The sequence below is a fragment of the Poeciliopsis prolifica genome, unplaced genomic scaffold (assembly GCF_027474105.1).
Source record: "Poeciliopsis prolifica strain line A6 unplaced genomic scaffold, Auburn_PproV2 SCAFFOLD115, whole genome shotgun sequence".
Lineage (NCBI taxonomy): Eukaryota > Metazoa > Chordata > Actinopteri > Cyprinodontiformes > Poeciliidae > Poeciliopsis > Poeciliopsis prolifica.
Window position 1 is genome coordinate 753,563 of NW_026562490.1, and position 19,888 is coordinate 773,450.

Genomic DNA, 19,888 nt, shown 5'->3' on the forward strand with positions numbered 1-19,888 from the left:
GATATAACAACGATCATCATGACCTAACAGTTCCACTTTAGTTTCAGTAAAGGACAGCTGGGTCACTCAAGACTTCATGCAACATGATACAGAAAGATGAGAGTTCTGTACAGAAAGTGAAACAATGTTTAACTGCAGGAAAGAGTAGAGTTAATTAGTCTTGAACAGATATAAAAACAACATAAGACCTTTAGAATCTCTAAAGAAAAAAATCATTTGATATATGTCATAAGCTTATCATTGGATGGAAACTTTGTTAGTTCAATTTAGTTGGGTCTTCGAGCTTCTTTGTCCAGATTCATATTATTATCAGTAGGTGGCGGAAATCCTCCAAATTGATGTTGGGCAACCGTCATTACAAAAGAAGAAGAAGGTTGTCGCGGTGGCTCCCGGGACTCGCTTCAAATGTGACTGTGTCGAGAGGCTGGTGTTCAGGATGCTTTTGGTTTTATCTGAGGATCATAAGGAACATCTGAGCTTCCTGACCAAGGCTGAAGGTTCCGGTAAGAACAGTATGCATAATGTTGTTTCTCTGGACTTCACCTTCAACACACATCAGTGCGTGTTGAAGGTGAAGTCCAGAGATGGTGGTCTTTGGAGCAAACAGAACAGCGCACACTATTCCTTTTGTTGATCTTGAACTACAGAGGCCTAGGAGGTGGATTTTCATTGGCTGTGTAGCTTTCCAGCAGGACATCAAACCAATCATTAGTTTCAGAGCCCTTCACCCTGTCTGGTGTTTAGCTTTATGCTGTGGACGGTGTCACATGACATCAGAGTCGGCAGCTGATTCAGCCTCGTTTCTCACAAATCAAACACCAACAGCCGTTTACTACCGTTTTTCTGAAGCTTCTGGTATGTTCTTAAACTTCAGTAAATATGACTTAATGGCTATCCATGATTACTTGCTAGTGATACCATTTGGTACACCTGTTGAAGACAACGTCAAATACAAGAACGAATATATCTTAGGATGTAGAGAGAGAAGAGTAACTTTGATTAAAGTAAGAAACCTTTCAAACTAAATTTTAATTATTTACCCAGTTATGCACTGTTAATAGTCCTCAAAATATTATTACATTACTCAGCCAAAAATAATTTTAACTTTAACTGGAGGAATATGCATAATTATATTTGGAAAGATTATGTACAAAATCATTAGAATAAGGCGGCCTATCGCAGCTGACTGTCCGCTGCTTTAAAACTGAGATGGCAACAAAATTTTTTTTTAGTGTGAAAACTTTTGACACCTTAGTCCTTTTAAAATGGTTTTCCGGCTGGGTAGCATTGATTTCTTTGATGTAATTAAACTACATGTTAAATAATCTAACTTGTCCACTGTTAAAAGCTAATTGAGAACATTATATACTAAGAGAACTTAGTCAAATAGAAATCCTATCACATCGCCTCCTGTAATCTAATTTTGGTTCATTCATTTGTTGTCATTCAACATAAAATCAGATGTGCTCTGCAGAACAAAATTACAATGCATATTAGGTCAGAAACATATGGAAGAGGATTAGGGCCACTGGAAAAAAAATTATATATATATATATACATATATATTTAAAATAATTCTAATCCTCTTCCATAGAATCAGAAACTAACTTGATAAACTATGAAAGAATATAAAAAGAATAGTATAGATCAATCGATTGATTGATCAAATTTTATTTGTATAGCACATTTCAGCTACAAGGCATTTCAAAGTGCTTTACATCATAAACACAAAACAAAAAGGCATGCAACATAGAATAAAATACCAAGGTTTTTTTTTCTTTTTGTCACGGAATTTAAGCGCCTGTTACCGCCGGACTCCGCCGTCCATTTAGCCATGGGTATTCGCCGTGGCTAAATCCATACATATTACATTTCAAATACAATTCTAAACAGGTGTGTTTTTAATTGCGATTTAAAAGAAGTCAGGGTTTCTGCTGTTTTACAGTTTTCTGGAAGTTTGTTCCAAATTTTTGGTGCATAGATGCTGAAAGCTGCTTCTCCTCTCTTGGTTCTGGTTCTGGGGATGCAGAGCAGACCAGAACCAGAACCAGAACCTGAGAGTCTGGAAGGTTGATACAACAACAGGAGATCTTTGATGTATTGTGGTGCTAAAACGTTCAGTGATTTATAAACTAACAACAGTATTTTAAAATCTATTCTTTGAGCTACAGGGAGCCAGTGGAGGGACTTTAAAACTGCTGTTATGTCTCTATCTTCCTGGTTCTAGTGAGAACAGGAGCAGCGGCTTCTGGATCAGCTGCAGCTGTTTGATTGATTTGTTGGACAGGCCTGTGAAGACGCTGTTACAATAATCAATGCGACTAAAGATAAACACATGGATGAGTTTCTCTAGATCTGGCTGAGACATTAGTCCTCTAATCCTGGAGACGTTCTTCAGGTGATAGAATAGAACATGAACCAGAGCAAAAAATGGGAGGCAATAAGAACAAACTTTGCAATTTGTGCAAGTAGATAAGAAATGTGTGCAAAACAAACAAGAACATTCAACACATATTGACATGATTTTCTTGTTTCCTTTCAGTGGTTGAAGAGTTTGGTCGCATTGCACTTGAGTTCTTGAGGAAAGGAGCCAACCCAAAGATCTATGAGGGGGCAGCCAGTAAGACTCCAGCCTTTCTTTTTTATGGCATTGTCATCTTCATCTGCAGCACTTTATTCTATTGATCTGGGAATGATCTATTTTATATTATCTATTAAGTTGTAATATTTATGAGGGGTGTCCTGATCCAATGTTGATATCAACTGAAAGCTTTGTATTGGATTATATTGACTTTCATCTAAAATTTCTGATGTTAATGGCTTGCTGTCAGATGCATTTCGCTCCAGCATTTAGTCTGACCAGCAGTGCTTGTATCCTGCTTGCGGAACTTTTGGTTAATAATAAATGGGTTTTCATGCCTATTTTTTTGATTATTGGTTTCCGTAATATTACATTCCATAATACAAAATAACAGATGCATATATGATTAGTGCTGATATATAGGGGTCAAAGATGTAATATTGGTTTTGTATTGTATCTTGGAAATAATTTTTCTATACAATAGAAATGCATTCCCATATATACTGTCTAAAATGCTAACCAAAGTAAACAGAAAAATCAGTTTTCTACTAATTTCATTCATTAAAGAAGAAAATTGCCAAACTAACCTGATTATACTGGGATAAATAATTGATGCATCATGAATGAACTTTTAGAAAAATTAGTTGAGTTTTACAAGCCTGATTATTACCTGATTTGTACATGTAGGAAATAATTTAAGTAAAATCTTTGGCAAGTGTCAGTTTTATAAAAGAAAACAAAGCAACACGTAATCTAAAGGGCAATAGAGAGTCTGGGAAGGTTGATAATGTAACCGGCCGGCATCAAAGCAGAGCAAACAGGAAGCAGTCCAGGCTGTTGATGGCAATACTTACTTCTGAGGGTGAAATAATTGCTTATTAGGTTTATGGGGTAATTACTTTTCCCCAGAGGGCCAAGGTGGCTTGGAGCTGGTCTTAACTTTTCAATAAATGGGAAAAAACAAAACAGTTTTCTATATTTACTCTGAGGATCTTTGGTTCATAGTAACGTTTGGTTGATGATCTGAAACATTTAAATGGGACAAAAAACAGAGAATAAATCTCTGCGTGTAATATCCTTGTGGGGACCTTTTTCTGTCTACATTGTGAGGTTGTGGGAACAAATCCTGCTTCCCATGAGGGGAAAAGCTGTGTTTGGGTTAGGTTTAGGACTAACACCTAAACCTAAAAATTGAGATTTTCAGATCTCAATTCGGAGAGATCTGAAATGAGATTTCAGATCAAGACCTAATGGTGGTTCCACCTCCATCCCGGAGGAAAATCTGACAGAAGTTCTCTGCCTGCAGGGAAGCTGTGTGTTCCTGTTGGTATGGTGCAGCATGGAGTGGAAGGCCTGATGTTCCTGATGACGGAGAGTTCCAAGCACATGGTGAGCAGGACACACCCTCATCATTCAAGTGGCAGCTACCTGACGCTATACGCGTCAATGTCCATTTCTCTGGGAGGAGAATGAAAACTAAAAGTCACATCATTTCTCCAGGAGAAGAACATCACCAAAAGAATTCTATATTAGTTTCTCCTCAGGAGAAACAAATATTTCAACGTCTTCTTGCTTATTTTCTTGCTTATCGTAAACATTGCAGAGTTGCGCATTTTCCCCACACAGTGCTTCATTCTTATATTGCAGTATGACATACTGGTGGTTCTCGGGGGGGCTTTAGAACTGGAAACCAGTTCCAGCTCCCAAGTTTGTCTCGGTTGCTGTCAACTGTGTGTTCTCTTGGTTTCCTTCAGTATAACGTCTGCTTCAGTGGACTTGTTTCTGTGTTTGCTAGTTGTGGGAGATGCTCTGGTTCTGCCTCTGTTATAGTTACCCAGTGAACAGGAAGAGTTGGTACACCATGGAGGAGCTTCACCTGAAATCCATGAACACATACAATCAATATTTAAACAGATTTGTAAAGGACATACAAACTCTTTACATGTACAAGGTTCTGGTGACTGGCAAAGTAAGAAGATACAAATAAGCTGCATGTCCATCTTAGCTTGCAGATAAAAATACATTAGCTAAGCTTTTTTTTTAAATTAATTTTATTTTTTTTTTCATTTTCAAATTTGTTAATGTAACAGATCAAGTTCCCACCCATCCTTTACCTGCACAAAATCATCACATCATAATTACACTACATCGTACTGTATGTGCTGTAGTGTAACTTTGCTTGCTCAGCAGTTACACTACAGTAAATATGACAGATACCTTAGTATTACTCCCCATGTGGGCAGAGTTCTCAAAAATTGTGATCAAGTAATTGTTGCAATGTACTTATATCAGATATGAATGAGGCAAGAGCTTGTGTATTGTTCTCTTAGCAGCTGCCTGCCAAGATGGCTGTCAGTTGCAATGTTCTCAGAAGTGTGATGTCACATGATAAGTACATATAGAAAAACTGGAGGGGAGCACTGATTTCCTTAATTTTGTGAAATTGTGATTGGCCAATACTTACATGTGAAGTTGATCTTATCCACAAATCCACAAAGCAAAGGTTTAAAAATCACCCACGGACGTCTTCTGCATTTCTGTGACAGAGGTTTGACTCACAGACTGGCCCATCAGGTCATATCTGAATGTTAAACGTTAAAAATAGTCACTCATTTTCTGACTATATTGTGTGACAAAGAAACTTGGTATTGGCCAAAACTGGAATGGGCAGGCCAGGCTTTTTAAATGGGCAATCAGACAGAAAACTTCAATCCATGCATCCCTAGAAAATTCTTCTACAGTAGCCACCCTTCAATCCAAAGAGGGTATCACTGAGACAGTTTTGGTCAGATAATTCAGAACTAAAGTTCAGCAGGGCAGAGTTTAAATCGTGCTGTCTCTCCTAAAGTTTATACAAAGCTCTAACAATTTGCATAGACGCATAGTTTATCATCAAAAAAGTTGACTGGGGCTTTAATTGCACTTTAAGCACATGAAGAGATAAAGCACATTAGAAAAAAATCACTTTCTTTGATAGTAAATGTTTTTCCTCCATCTGCAGTTAGCGCAGTGCTTCTCAATTATTTTCCGTTACGCCCCCCTAGCAAGAAGAAAACTATTCGCGCCCCCACTCCCCACCGTGACTATCCATCTCTGCATAACATTTTTTCCTTATTAACATATTTTCGCTGAAAAAACTCTAGGGGCTTATCGGCGTGATTGGGATGTAACGTATTTAAGTGACGCGCTAATTTATTTGGCTTCATGCTGTCCGCTGCGAGCATTTTTAGACACAGCAAACACACCGGTCTTTCCTCTTCTCCAACTGTAGTCACAGTGAAGCCAAGCGCTAAATACGCTTCGTCGTATTCCTCTTCTTAGCTTTCGGTTGACTTTCTGTTGTCTCATTATCTTTGTCTCTCTCCGCTTTTCTTTCATCCCTGTGAAAAACTTTTTCATGTTGGGGGTTGTTGAATAACGGAGGCCAGAGACAGAACGCAGTCGGAGCTTTTTGTTGACTTAACACTGCTAACCAAGGCAAACCTGTTGTCTTGTAAGTCGTAAAATGTTGCACTGTCGCAAACGTGACAGAAGTAACAATGAGAGCGCCACTGCCGCCTACTGTGCGCAATTACACTTTATACTAGTACGGCCAAAAAAAAAGCCTGTTCCCCAGGATCACACGCCCCCCAGGTATCGCACCGCGCCCCCCAAAGGGGGCCCGCCCCACTATTTGAGAAGCACTGAGTTAGCGTATTAATACTGCCTAAAAGGCTGTGAAACCTGTGCATTATCTCCAGTTGGAGTGCATTTGTTCGGCTGATACTTTTAGAGTGAGGCGAGGCTGAGAACAGACCAACACTGAACTTGATCTTACTGACCTCACTCACTGCCCTGGGTCACATGTGCCGACATGCTCTGTGTGCTCCATTCCAACACATTCTCACTCCCGACTCGTCATGTCGATGCTGGGGCAAGTTCCCTCAGCGTCACATTTTGACGCATCGGATACCCCTTCTCGTCAATAATTGACGAGAAGAGTTCTCTCATTGAACGCTGTACTTCCGTTTTAATAGAGCCTCCGGTTCTCTGAATGCGCGATTTTATCCTCATTTCTGCTTATTTTTTGACAACAGACACGAATATTGTAATATGGTAGAATGGAATGACACCAGTTTCACTGATGTCATCGTAAATTGATGATTGTAAGTAACGTAATATTGTCATTGTACATAATAATTAAAAAGAAACGAATACGTATGTTATTTGAAGTTTAAAATAGTGGCCTGCACCTCCGAAAGTGTTTGCAATCCATTATTAATGGAAAGAAGAAAATAAGCAGAAATGTGGATAAAATCGCGCATTCAGAGAACCGGAGGCTCTATTAAAACGGAAGTACAGCGTTCAATGAGAGAACCCTTCTCGTCAATTATTGACGAGAAGGGATATCCGATGCGTCAAAATGTGACGCTGAGGGAACTTGCCCCAGCGTCGACATATGACGAGTCGGGAGTGAGAATGTGTTGTCCATTCATAAGCAGTCTGTGAGCCACAGTTTCCAACCTGTCTCTGTGTAAGTCCAGATCTCTGAAGTGGACTTCATGGACTCAGTGCTGGCTCTGGGATTTGGTGAAGAGCTTAACCAGATGCTGCTGCAGGTGATGTACAAACATTAACATTTAGATTTTATGTATCTGAAGATTATATTTGTGCCTGTCAGTTCAGTATGCTGAGGTGGCCTCTCTATGTTCCAGCTGTATGTGCAGCACAAACACCAGATCCGCAGCATCCTGAGCCAACTGCTCTGCAACCAGCCAGCCTATCACAACTTGGAATGGAGACTGGATGTCCAGGTTAGAAGAGTCATGTCTGTTGCTCTGTCCTGTTCCTTCTTTGAAACATCTGAGCTCAAAGTAAAGAGTGGCACACACCCCCAGCTGAAGGAGGCAGGGTGGTCCTCAATTAGGAACATATTTCTTATTTTTTGTTCAATGAGTAATATTAATAATCTGTTCATCTATAAAGGAAATACCTTCTTTTAAAAGGATGAATTAAAAAATGAGGAGTGGAATTTTTTTTTAAAATTTGGATTGACGTCATATTTTTTCTGTGGACTCATGTAGGAATTGACATGTTATGTGACAGACTCATTGATATGAGGCTGAGACTCAGGCAGCCGTGTCTGAGCCTCAGTGGTGTTGCACCTTCTGGTTCACCTGGTTCCACCAGCAGCTACATGCTTTCCCTACAGGGCCCTGGCCCTGTAGGGACAGTTTGATACCACTGCTTTACCATTGTAATTGCGGCCTTTAGGACTAGCTTGGAGCAGAAAACGTTTGATTTGTGACACACTAAAATGTTTCATATCAAACTTGTTAAATTGCATAAAGACAACATAATGCAAAAAGTGTTTTTTAAATGACTGAATTTATTTTTAAAAATGATTAAAATGTTTGGCAGAAAGAAAAACTAGAGATCTGCAGTTGTTGGATGTTATTTTTGTAATTGAGATATTTCTTATGAATTGGTTCAACATAAGTGAATGGAATTTATTCATATTGTATCAATTAGTCTTTTTCTCCTGCTTTTGGTTTCCTGTCAGTTGGCGAGTCGTTCAGTTCGTCATCAGATCGTTCCCATGGTGACCATTCGCCTTCTCCTGACGAGGAGTTCTGATGTTGGCAGCACCCAGAGCTGCATGCATCTCCAGGCGGACCCCAGCAGCCTCCTACACATGATCTCCATTCTAGAGGCCGCTTTAGCTGCAGTGAAGACCAGTCATGCTCGGCGGATTTTACGAAATATTAAATGACTCCTCCAGAACCCTTTCTCCGAGTGTGCTTATGAGTGTGTGCCATTCTCCTCTGTTTTTGGTCATGTAAAAGAATTATAATTTCATAACTTTTTTTCACCTTGAATGTGACCTATAACCTCAACAGCACTCTTGAAAAAAAAAACAGAAATCTTTCAGGACAGGTGAAAGATTAAACAACTGAGATAATGCGATTACATAAATGTGCTCACTCTTCTGTAACTGGAGATGTGGCTATGTTCAGATTTAACCAATTACATTCAAACTCATGTTAACTGGAGTCAGAACTAGGACACCTTCAACTGTCCTAGTTTGTTTCCTGACATTTTATGACCACATCTTCCAGTATAAGCCATTATCCACAGAGAGCTTCCAAAGCATCAGTTAGGTGAAGGCTTCAAAAGAATTTCCAAATAACACAGTGAAGACTAATGTCATTAAGTGGAGAAACTGGCACAACAGTGACATTACAAAGAACAGGATGTTTGCCCAAAATTGATGAGAAGAAAACTGTTCAGGGAGACTTGCAAGAGGCCTACAGCATCACTGAGGAGCTGCAGGAGTTTGTGTAGGTGCTGTACTACATGTGACAACAAACTCTATAGTCTTCTTCATATTTCTGGGTTATGGGGTGGATTGGCCAGAAGGAAGCCTAACATCCAAGCTCTGCTTTATTTTGTGAAACGACATCTGGAATCTCCCAAACGCATGTGGGGAAATGTCTTCTGGTCTGATGAAACAGAGGTTGAACTTTCTGGAGATAATTCAAAAAGGTTACAACACTGCTCATTACCAAAAGAACCCCATACTTGCATCAAGCTTTGCGGCTTGATGTAAGGGTGGAGGGAATTACGAACAGTTCCAAATACTAGTCAGTGTTGGAACAAAAACTTTGCATTCTGACAGAAAGGTGAAGTTCAGCTTTCAGCACAATGACCCAAAGAACATCTAAATCCAGAAAAGAATGGCTTCACTGGAATAAGATTGAGGCCATGCAATGACCTGGCCAAAGCCAGACCTGAATCTCATCAGAGTGATCTGAAGAAGGTTGAGCTCAGGCAGTGCACCTTGTCAGATTTGGAGCAGTTTTGCAAAGAAGAGTAGATAAATGTTGCCACATCAAGATATGTCACACTGATCCTACCAAAACAGATTAAGTGGTGTAATAGAAGTCAAAGGTGCTTGTTGCATGCAGTGGTGCTGCATGTAGGACCCCCCCCCCCACACCTCCCATTTCAGGTTGCTGCTGAGCTCCTGCAGGTTAAGCAGACCCAGCTGGTTTTACTCTGCCTCTTGATTACCAGAGTGTAAGGCTAGCTGGGAAACTGATTTTCAGTGCCTATTAGCCAATTGGGCAGCACGTGTGCTACAACTTTGTGGTGCTGTGATTGAGGATTTATTTTATGGAAACCCTGGTTATTGTTGTTACTTTCCTGTTTCTTTCCCTTTAGGTTCTCATTTTTACCTTTAAGATTTCTTTAGATTATTTTTTAAAAGAATAAAACTAACTTTACCCTCTTGGTTTTCTCTCTTCATTTTCCCTGGTTTATTTCTTATAACCCCTTCCTATACTCCTAGACTGCCTTGGGGATGTAACAGCACTGCAACAAAGTATTAGTTTAAGGATGTGCATACTTGTACAACCAGGTTATTTTGTTTTTACCCTTTAAAGTTTTCAGTTTGTTTTTAAATTGAATTACACAGATTATAAGTCAAAATAAAAGTGAAAAAAGTTGATATATATATAAAAAAAAAAAAAATTCCCTTCTCACCCACCGCGGGTGGTTCTTATCCTCTGAGCTCGGGTCCTCTACCAGAGGCCTGGGAGCTTGAGGGTTCTGCGCAGTATCTTGGCTGTGCCATGGACTGCACATTTCTGGACTGAGATGTCTGATGTTGTTCCTGGGATCTGTTGTAGCCACTGCTCCAGTTTGGGGGTTACTGCCCCGAGGGCCCCGATGACCACAGGCACCTCTGTGGTCTTCACCTTCCAGGCCCTCTCCAGTTCTTCCCTGAGGCCCTGGTATTTCTCCAGTTTCTCGTCCTCCTTTTTCCTGATGTTGCAGTCACTTGGTATTGCTACATCTACCACAACGGCTTTCCTCTGTTGTTTATCCACTACGACAATGTCTGGTTGGTTCGCCATTACCATTTTGTCTGTCTGGATCTGGAAGTCGCACAGGATCTTAGCTCTGGCGTTCTCCACCTCCTTTGGGGGTGTTTCCCACTTTGATCTCGGGGTTTCCAGTCCATATTCTGCACAGATGTTTCTGTACACTATGCCTGCCACTTGGTTATGTCGCTCCATGTACGCTTTCCCTGCCAGTATCTTGCACCCTGCTGTGATGTGCTGGACTGTCTCAGGGGCCTCCTTGCCCAACCTACACCTTGGGTCTTGTCTGGTGTGGTAGATCTGGGCCTCTATTGCTCTGGTGTTTAGGGCCTGTTCCTGGGCGGCCAGGATGAGGGCCTCTGTCCTGTCCTTGAGTCTAGCTTTTTCCAGCCATTGGTAGGATTTACTGATATCAGCTACTTGGGTTATTTGCTGGTGGTACATCCCATGTAGGGGCTTGTCCTCCCATGATGGTATCTCTGGCACCTCAACCTCTGTTCCCTGTTGTCTGAGACATTCACTGAGCACATTGTCTGTTGAGGCTTTGTCCCTGATGTATTTATAGATCTTAGTTGTTTCTTCCTGGACAGTGGTTCTCACACTCACTAGTCCTCTGCCTCCTTCCTTGCGGCTCGTGTACAGTCTCAGGGTGCTGGATTTGGGATGGAACCCTCCATGCATGGTTAGTAGCTTTCTGGTCTTAATATCTGTGGCTTTTATCTCCTCCTTTGGCCAGCTAATTATTCCAGCAGGGTATCTGATTACTGGCAAGGCATAGCTGTTTATTGCACGGATTTTGTTCTTGCCATTGAGCTGGCTTCTCAGGACTTGCCTTATTCGTTGGAGGTATTTAGCTGTGGCTCCCTTTCTTGTGACCTCATCGAGGTTACCATTTTGCTTGTGGTATACCAAGGTACTTGTAACTGTCCTCTATGTCTGCTATTGTTCCTTGTGGAGTGAGACCCCTTCTGTGCGGATCACCTTCCCCCTCTTTGTGACCAGCCGACCACATTTCTCTAGTCCGAATGACATCCCAATGTCAGTGCTGTAGATCCTGGTGGTGTGGATCAGTGAGTCGATGTCTCGCTCACACTTGGCGTACAGGTCGATGTCATCCATGTAGAGTAGGTGACTGATATTGGCCCCATTTTTGAGTCTGTATCCGTAGCCAGTCTTGTTTATGATTTGGCTGAGGGGGTTCAGGCCTATGCAGAACAGTAGCGGGGACAGAGCATCTCCTTGGTATATGCCACATTTGATGGACACTTGTGCAAGTGGTTTGCAGTTGGCTTCAAGGGTGGTTTTCCACAGCCTCATCGAGTTTGCAATGAAGGCTCTCAGAGTCCTGTTGATGTTATACATCTCTAAGCATTCAATGATCCAAGTATGCGGCATTGAGTCATAGGCTTTCTTGTAATCAATCCAAGCCATGCACAGGTTGGTGTGTCGGGTTTTGCAGTCTCGGGCAACTGTGTGGTCTACGAGGAGTTGGTGTTTGGCTCCTCTGGCATTTACACCGATACCCTTCTGTGCCGTGCTCATGTGTTTATCCATGTGTTTGCTTATCTTGGCCGCTATGATGCCTGACATGAGCTTCCAGGTTGTGGACAGGCAGGTTATTGGTCGGTAGTTGGGTGGGACTGGACCCTTTGATGGATCCTTCTGGATTAGGATTGTCCGCCCTTCAGTTAACCATTCAGGGTGAGTCCCACTTTGTAGCAGCTGGTTCATTTGGGCTGCCAGTCGCTCATGGAGGGCAGTGAGTTTCTTTAGCCAGTAGGCATGGATCATGTCAGGCCCTGGTGCTGTCCAGTTTTTCATACCTGAGACTCTTTCTTGGACATCTGTCACAGTGATGGTTACCGGGGCTTGCTCAGGGAGGTTGCTCTCGTAGAGAGATCAGCCACTGTGCATTGCTGTTGTGGGACGCCTCCCTTTCCCATATGCCTTTCCAGTATTGTTCAGTCTCCAGCCTTGGTGGGTCTGCCTGTTGTTATTACCCTGCCATTGAGAGTACACCTTAGCTGGTTGAGTGGAGAAGAGCCAGTTAATCCTTCTGGATTCATTCTCCCTTGTGTATCTCTTTAGGCGGCTGGCCAAGGCTTGGAGCCTCTGTTCGGCAGTCTCGAGTGCTTCAGGTATGGGCATCTGTCTGTACTTTCTGGGTACTGGTCTTTTCATTGCACCCTTGTGGAGCTCTGACAGTTGGCTCACTTCCCTCCTTGTTACCTTGATTTTGATTTTATATATATATATATATATATTTTTTATTCCCTTCTCACCCACCGCGGGTGGTTCTTATCCTCTGAGCTCGGGTCCTCTACCAGAGGCCTGGGAGCTTGAGGGTTCTGCGCAGTATCTTGGCTGTGCCAAGGACTGCACATTTCTGGACTGAGATGTCTGATGTTGTTCCTGGGATCTGTTGTAGCCACTGCTCCAGTTTGGGGGTTACTGCCCCGAGGGCCCCGATGACCACAGGCACCACTGTGGTCTTCACCTTCCAGGCCCTCTCCAGTTCCTCCCTGAGGCCCTGGTATTTCTCTAGTTTCTCGTGCTCCTTTTTCCTGATGTTGCAATCACTTGGTATTGCTACATCTACCACAACGGCTTTCCTCTGATGTTTATCCACTACGACAATGTCTGGTTGGTTCGCCATTACCATTTTGTCTGTCTGGATCTGGAAGTCCCACAGGATCTTAGCTCTGGCGTTCTCCACCACCTTTGGGGGTGTTTCCCACTTTGATCTTGGGGTTTCCAGTCCATATTCTGCACAGATGTTTCTGTACACTATGCCTGCCACTTGGTTATGTCGCTCCATGTACGCTTTCCCTGCCAGTATCTTGCACCCTGCTGTGATGTGCTGGACTGTCTCAGGGGCCTACTTGCACAACCTACACCTTGGGTCTTGTCTGGTGTGGTAGATCTGGGCCTCTATTGCTCTGGTGTTTAGGGCCTGTTCCTGGGCTGCCAGGATGAGGGCCTCTGTGCTGTCCTTGAGTCCAGCTTTTTCCAGCCATTGGTAGGATTTACTGATATCAGCCACTTGGGTTATTTGCTGGTGGTACATCCCATGTAGGGGTTTGTCCTCCCATGATGGTATCTCTGGCACCTCAACCTCCGTTCCCTGTTGTCTGAGACATTCACTGAGCACATTGTCTGTTGAGGCTTTGTCCCTGATGTATTTATGGATCTTAGTTGTTTCGTCCTGGACAGTGGTTCTCACACTCACTAGTCCTCTGCCTCCTTCCTTGCGGCTCGTGTACAGTCTCAGGGTGCTGGATTTGGGATGGAACCCTCCATGCATTGTTAGTAGCTTTCTGGTCTTAATATCTGTGGCTTTTATCTCCTCCTTTGGCCAGCTAATTATTCCAGCAGGGTATCTGATTACTGGCAAGGCATAGCTGTTTATCGCACGGATTTTTCTTGCCATTGAGCTGGCTTCTCAGGACTTGCCTTATTCGTTGGAGGTATTTAGCTGTGGCTCCTTTCCTTGTGACCTCATCGAGGTTGCCATTTGCTTGTGGTATACCTAGGTACTTGTAACTGTCCTCTATGTCTGCTATTGTTCCTTCTGGGAGTGAGACCCCTTCTGTGTGGATGACCTTCCCCCTCTTTGTGACCAGCCGACCACATTTCTCTAGTCCGAATGACATCCCAATGTCAGTGCTGTAGATCCTGGTGGTGTGGATCAGTGAGTCGATGTTTCGCTCACACTTGGCGTACAGCTTGATGTCATCCATGTAGAGTAGGTGACTGATATTGGCCCCATTTTTGAGTCTGTATCCGTAGCCAGTCTTGTTGATAACTTGGCTGAGGGGGTTCAGGCCTATGCAGAACAGTAGCGGGGACAGAGCATCTCCTTGGTATATGCCACATTTGATGGACACTTGTGCAAGTGGTTTGCAGTTGGCTTCAAGGGTGGTTTTCCACAGCCTCATCGAGTTTGCAATGAAGGCTCTCAGAGTCCTGTTGATGTTATACATCTCTAAGCATTCAATGATCCAAGTATGCGGCATTGAGTCATAGGCTTTCTTGTAATCAATCCAAGCCATGCACAGGTTGGTGTGTCGGGTTTTGCAGTCTCGGGCAACTGTGCGGTCTACGAGGAGTTGGTGTTTGGCTCCTCTGCTATTTACACCGATACCCTTCTGTGCCGTGCTCATGTGTTTATCCATGTGTTTGCTTATCTTGGCCGCTATGATGCCTGACATGAGCTTCCAGGTTGTGGAGAGGCAGGTTATTGGTCGGTAGTTGGGTGGGACTGGACCCTTTGATGGATCCTTCTGGATTAGGATTGTCCGCCCTTCAGTTAACCATTCAGGGTGAGTCCCACTTTGTAGCAGCTGGTTCATTTGGGCTGCCAGTCGCTCATGGAGGGCAGTGAGTTTCTTTAGCCAGTAGGCATGGATCATGTCAGGCCCTGGTGCTGTCCAGTTTTTCATACCTGAGACTCTTTCTTGGACATCTGTCACAGTGATGGTTACCGGGGCTTGCTCAGGGAGGTTGCTGTGGTCCTCTCGTAGAGAGATCAGCCACTGTGCATTGCTGTTGTGGGACGCCTCCCTTTCCCATATGCCTTTCCAGTATTGTTCCGTCTCCAGCCTTGGTGGGTCTGCTCTGTTGTTATTGTTACCCTGCCATTGAGAGTACACCTTAGCTGGTTGAGTGGAGAAGAGCCGGTTAATCCTTCTGGATTCATTCTCCCTTGTGTATCTCTTTAGGCGGCTGGACAAGGCTTGGAGCCTCTGTTTGGTATGGGCATCTGCCTGTACTTTCTGGGTACTGGTCTTTTCATTGCACCCTTGTGGAGCTCCGACAGTTGGCTCACTTCCCTCCTTGTTACCTTGATTTTAGCCTCTAACCGTCTTTTCCATGGTGGGTATTGGGTCTCATGGTTGCTCTTATAGCCAAGTATCTCAAGGATCACTGATGCTGAGTTGTAGATCAGCTCATTGGTTTCTGTTATGGTGTTGGTAGGGATCGTTCTCAATGCTGCATTCACATTCTCAATGAGACTTTCAGATGGTACTTCACTCAGCCGTTGTAATTGGCGCCGGGGAGGCCTGGTTGTCATTCGGGTCATGATTCTCTCTCTCAGGTCAGCAGCTGTCTCGTTCAGCTCTGTTTCGCTCATTGGGGCCGTGTATCCCCTCACTGGGTGGGGACTTGTAGTTAAGTCCCCACAGTCCTGACATCCGGGTTCCTCCCTTTTGCCGTAGCATTTGTGTTGTATCTCGTCAATCTCAAGTTGTGATAGCAGTTGCCGTTTGCGGATGTTGGAACACTGAGCTACTAGTTGTTTAGCGCTTAGTGTTGACTGGGATGTCGAAGTAACCATTCCTTCCCCAGTCTTTGCATGTAACCTCTCTCACTAGGGTTACTTGAGTAGTAGCATTCCAACAGATCCACATTTTCATCTCTCGCCCATTTCCGTCTTGTTCCAGTAGCCCATTTGTCATCAAGGTGCTCTGGTTCCCCAACAGACCTTGTTTGGCCGGGCGACGTCTGAGCCGGCATGTTATGCAACTTAGTATCTCTCATAGTATCTCTCATGGTATGAGGTAGGCAGTAGCTTGAAGGGTCTTGCCTAAGGACCCAGACTGGATTCGAACCCTGCCCTCTTGGGTGATATACTGATGCCTTATGTATTGAGCTATCCAGTCAGCTCATACATATATATATATATATATATATATATATATATATATATATATATATATATATATATATATATATATATATATATATTATATATATATATATATATATATATAAAACTAGTGAAAACTATATATATAAAACTAGTGAACCAGCCTGCTTTGGGTCACTTGTCCACACAAAGTTGGGTCTTTATAGCCACTGTGTTTATACACAGAGTGGATATTAAACAGCTAATACTTAATCATGTTACATGTTCATCCTCTACATTTATACAGTTACAATGAAACAGCCTTCAGTTTACTTTCACAAGCATTTTATTACATGACGTCTTTTTACAATATTTAATGTTAAAGTCTCCTTCCTACACTTTGGGCGATCCGGTGAGCTTCCATCCTTCCATTTTGCCAACTTTAGTAAAAAAGGCCAGCGTTCCAAGAGCCAGGCAGCCTGTTGTACCAGTCATAGCATTGTGGGCTGTGGAGAAGCAGAGACCACCAAGTCATTCATCAACCAATCACATTTCATCCTAACCTCAGACAGCTTGTGAACACAGGAGGTTCATCACAAAGTTAGAAAACCTAAATAAATCCTCCTTTGGCTATGCTCCATTAAAGCCAGTCAAAATAAGATATGATCAAAACATGGAGGTTTGATATGAAACAAAAATTAATTTTTCACACTGATTGAGCAAAGCTGCATGATAAGCAGTTTAGTCTTTATCAATAGGAATTTGACCAGCAGAGTGAAAATATCAAGATAAAAAGAAGAACTAGAGAGCTGTTGAACTACAAACTCAACACTCTGATAAAAGATCTCGTTTGAGTTTACTGTGACATCACTGTCATCTGCAGGACGGTTGAAGTTGCACTAATCCCTGCAGCATCGTCAGACTTCAATATTTTACATGACCTAAAATATCTCCTCAACATCAATATTACCTTTTTTCTTTGTTTTCAGAAACAAAGAAAAAGTTTTTTCAGTTACTGCCTCTACTGAGTTCTGAGACAAGTGTTTAATTCTAGTCTTCTCATACATGAAATGAGGTCCCTGCAATGTTCAGCCTGTGTTTGCCGCTGTTAATGGAGTACCATTCCTGCTTCAGGTCATTTCAGGCTTTGTGCACTCGTAGTTGGGTCTTCATCAAACAAGTATCTTTGTCACATGGTTTACAATAATATCATGCACACAGGAGAGTTTTCATCTACAGGAACCCACACCATCTTGCCTGAGACGTTCGCAAGAGATAGTCACAGGCACCCCTCCGGACCCCACTCAGGACAAGGGTGTACAGAAAATGGATTGATGGACAAACTCACATCAATCAGCCCCAACATGCCAAACCAATAGGGGGCAGTACAGCGCAAAGCTAATGCTTATGGTAACCTATCAGATTGCTTCAGAACAACTAAGACTTCCAGTCAGCCAAAAATACTGTCAGGAGGTTAATTTGTGAGGACACATATATAGGTTGAACTACTTTTAAACAGCATACAAGAACATAAATCTAATAAAAATAATGACAAAATAAGTAGATATAAAGCAGACTGTTATGCTTTGGAGCCTAAATCTTCGTTTCCCTATGTACACATGCAAAGACAAATAGTATTTTTGCAAAATTCCACTTTGTTTTATAAATAATCATTTTAAGTCAAATTAAACTGAGTTTTCATGTGGATGAAGGTAAGGTAATTTTATCTACACACCGCATTTTGCAGCAACAAGGCAGTTCAAAGTGTTTCACATATTCCTGTTCTGGGTAAAGTGAAAGATCTAAGTGTATGAAAATGTATTTGTTTTCCCAGATATCCCGCTACATCAGATGGAAGTTTTGTCCTAACAGAGCTTTGGTGACTGAAAAGCAACAGGCAGCCTGGTGGAATTCAAACATTCCAGTTAGAGGCATTACTTACTCCTGGCTCCCAGGAAGATGCCCGAGGCGCAGCCGCCGACAAAATAATTCAGTGGGTCATCTGGAGCCTCTCGGGCCTGAGCAGTGAGACATGTTGTCATTCCGAAGATGGCTCCCACAGAGGCTGGAAAATGCAAAGCAGCCAATATTAATGAAATTACATTTCAAGATGATGTGTGACTTCTCAGTGAGCAAAGAACTTTCTGAGATCTGTGCCAATGTTGAGGCTAAAAACCTCATCTGAAGCACTGAAGACTGCATGTTCATGGCCAACAAAACATGGGTTTCAGATCTACTGGTGACCGGAAATCAGGACAATTTTCCCTGGAAGGAATACAAATGTCTAGAAATTGCATTAGCAATCATAACAGCAATATTAATACCAGATATCAATATTGGCTCAATATATATCACTTCAGATCAGAATTGAGGTCTGAAGTGACCAACTGAAGTCTGTGATTCTTCAAAACAAAGTTTCAAAGTCCTGTTAATAGTTTGATTTTAGAAGATGATTTCTTTACTTGTAAAATCAATACAAAAGCATAACTTCACAAGACACTCAAAATCCCTAATTTAATTTAAAAAAATATATTTTTAATTCTTAATTCTCCTAATATACAACTATTTTGGAAGTATAACAATATCCTTGTACTTTTTATTACTTTAAGGAAGCAGGAACACCATGCTTGCTATCACTATGTCTGACAACCACCAAAACAGCAGAAATCAAAAATATTTACAGCACACACTATTCACAACAATCTGAAGTTATTTCAAATTTTTTGAATATGCATATTTTAATTAGCTTACCCATTGTAACCGTTGCACCGGCAGCCCTCTGCACTGCTTCCAATGCAGTATCAGGTTGAAATGCCAAAATGTGATAGGCTGAGCCGATCAGACCTGAAACACACAATCACGGGTTCATTTAGGACAAGGAACAGGGCTGCTGGAACCTCCAGCACACATGAAGGAAATAACTAGGTCATCAGCAGGACGCTGCAAAACTTAACCTTACGCTGATGAGGTCATTCAGACATCTGATCAGGAGTGTTGGACCAGGGACTATGTAGGACACCAGCCTGGAGGACTGGAACTCAACACTCCGGGCCTGAACCAGCTATTGACGTTGATAAGCAACAGGGTTCTACTTCCTGTCAGCCACAGCAAGTGGCTTATTTGCAGCCAAATAAGCTGCAAATAAGCCTATGGGGGACGCAAACTGGACCATCAGAATTTCAACTGCCGTTTGGAAATGAGGGCCAGAACACCGACATCCATCCTGCATTCTGTTCGGAGAACATTTTCAAACCCAGCATTGGAATCAGGAGCTCCAGGGGATCACTGACCCCGGAGTTCTGGACATCCCATTGCATCTCTGTAGCTCTGAAACACTCAGTAATGGGTATATGTTCAGAAACCATTACCCAGCTTTTACATAAAAAGACCTTGATTGTACATATTCCCTGAACCCAGCAACCCTGGTTCATTTAAGCCCATTAGCTTAGCTTAGCTAGCTGCTAAAGCGCTGTTTCCCGTAGCGGCTCCCGGCCCCAGACCACCGTCTGCAGTCTAATACCTACCCAGAGCTGTGCTCAGTTTAGTGACGATCCATGTCTTCTCCACGCAGTCTGTCCCCTCTGGAACATCCCAGTAACCCATCGCGATCCGTGGCGGTGCAAGGTCAACGAAACTCTTTCTCGTATGTCTTCGGCCAGTGGTAAACAGTGCTGCCCCCTACAGGTGTGAATAGAAATCCGTCCATCGTCTGGTCAGCGATCTGCAAAGTGGCTCTCCGGATCTTTGGTAATAGCTTAATCACTTTAGACTAAATGATGAATAATAATTTAACGTTTTAGAATGTAGATATAC

The 19,888-nt window shown here is 42.6% G+C and overlaps 2 protein-coding genes across 2 annotated transcripts; one reads left to right on the top strand and one right to left on the bottom strand.

The window, feature by feature from the left end:
* Positions 1-356: 356 nt before the first annotated feature.
* On the top strand, positions 357-8,351 carry commd2 (COMM domain containing 2). The gene is made up of 6 exons (XM_055024158.1): positions 357-503; positions 2,543-2,620; positions 3,888-3,970; positions 7,105-7,179; positions 7,276-7,374; positions 8,124-8,351. Exons 1-6 carry the CDS (start codon positions 437-439, stop codon positions 8,331-8,333), a joined length of 612 nt encoding a protein of 203 aa, XP_054880133.1. The 5' UTR covers positions 357-436; the 3' UTR covers positions 8,334-8,351.
* Positions 8,352-16,403: 8,052 nt separating this feature from the next.
* On the bottom strand, positions 16,404-19,747 carry ndufa11 (NADH:ubiquinone oxidoreductase subunit A11). Its single transcript, XM_055024090.1, has 4 exons — positions 19,600-19,747; positions 18,827-18,919; positions 18,018-18,140; positions 16,404-16,581 (listed from the first exon to the last, which is right to left on the bottom strand). Exons 1-4 carry the CDS (start codon positions 19,676-19,678, stop codon positions 16,469-16,471), a joined length of 408 nt encoding a protein of 135 aa, XP_054880065.1. The 5' UTR covers positions 19,679-19,747; the 3' UTR covers positions 16,404-16,468.
* Between the last annotated feature and the right edge of the window lie 141 nt (positions 19,748-19,888).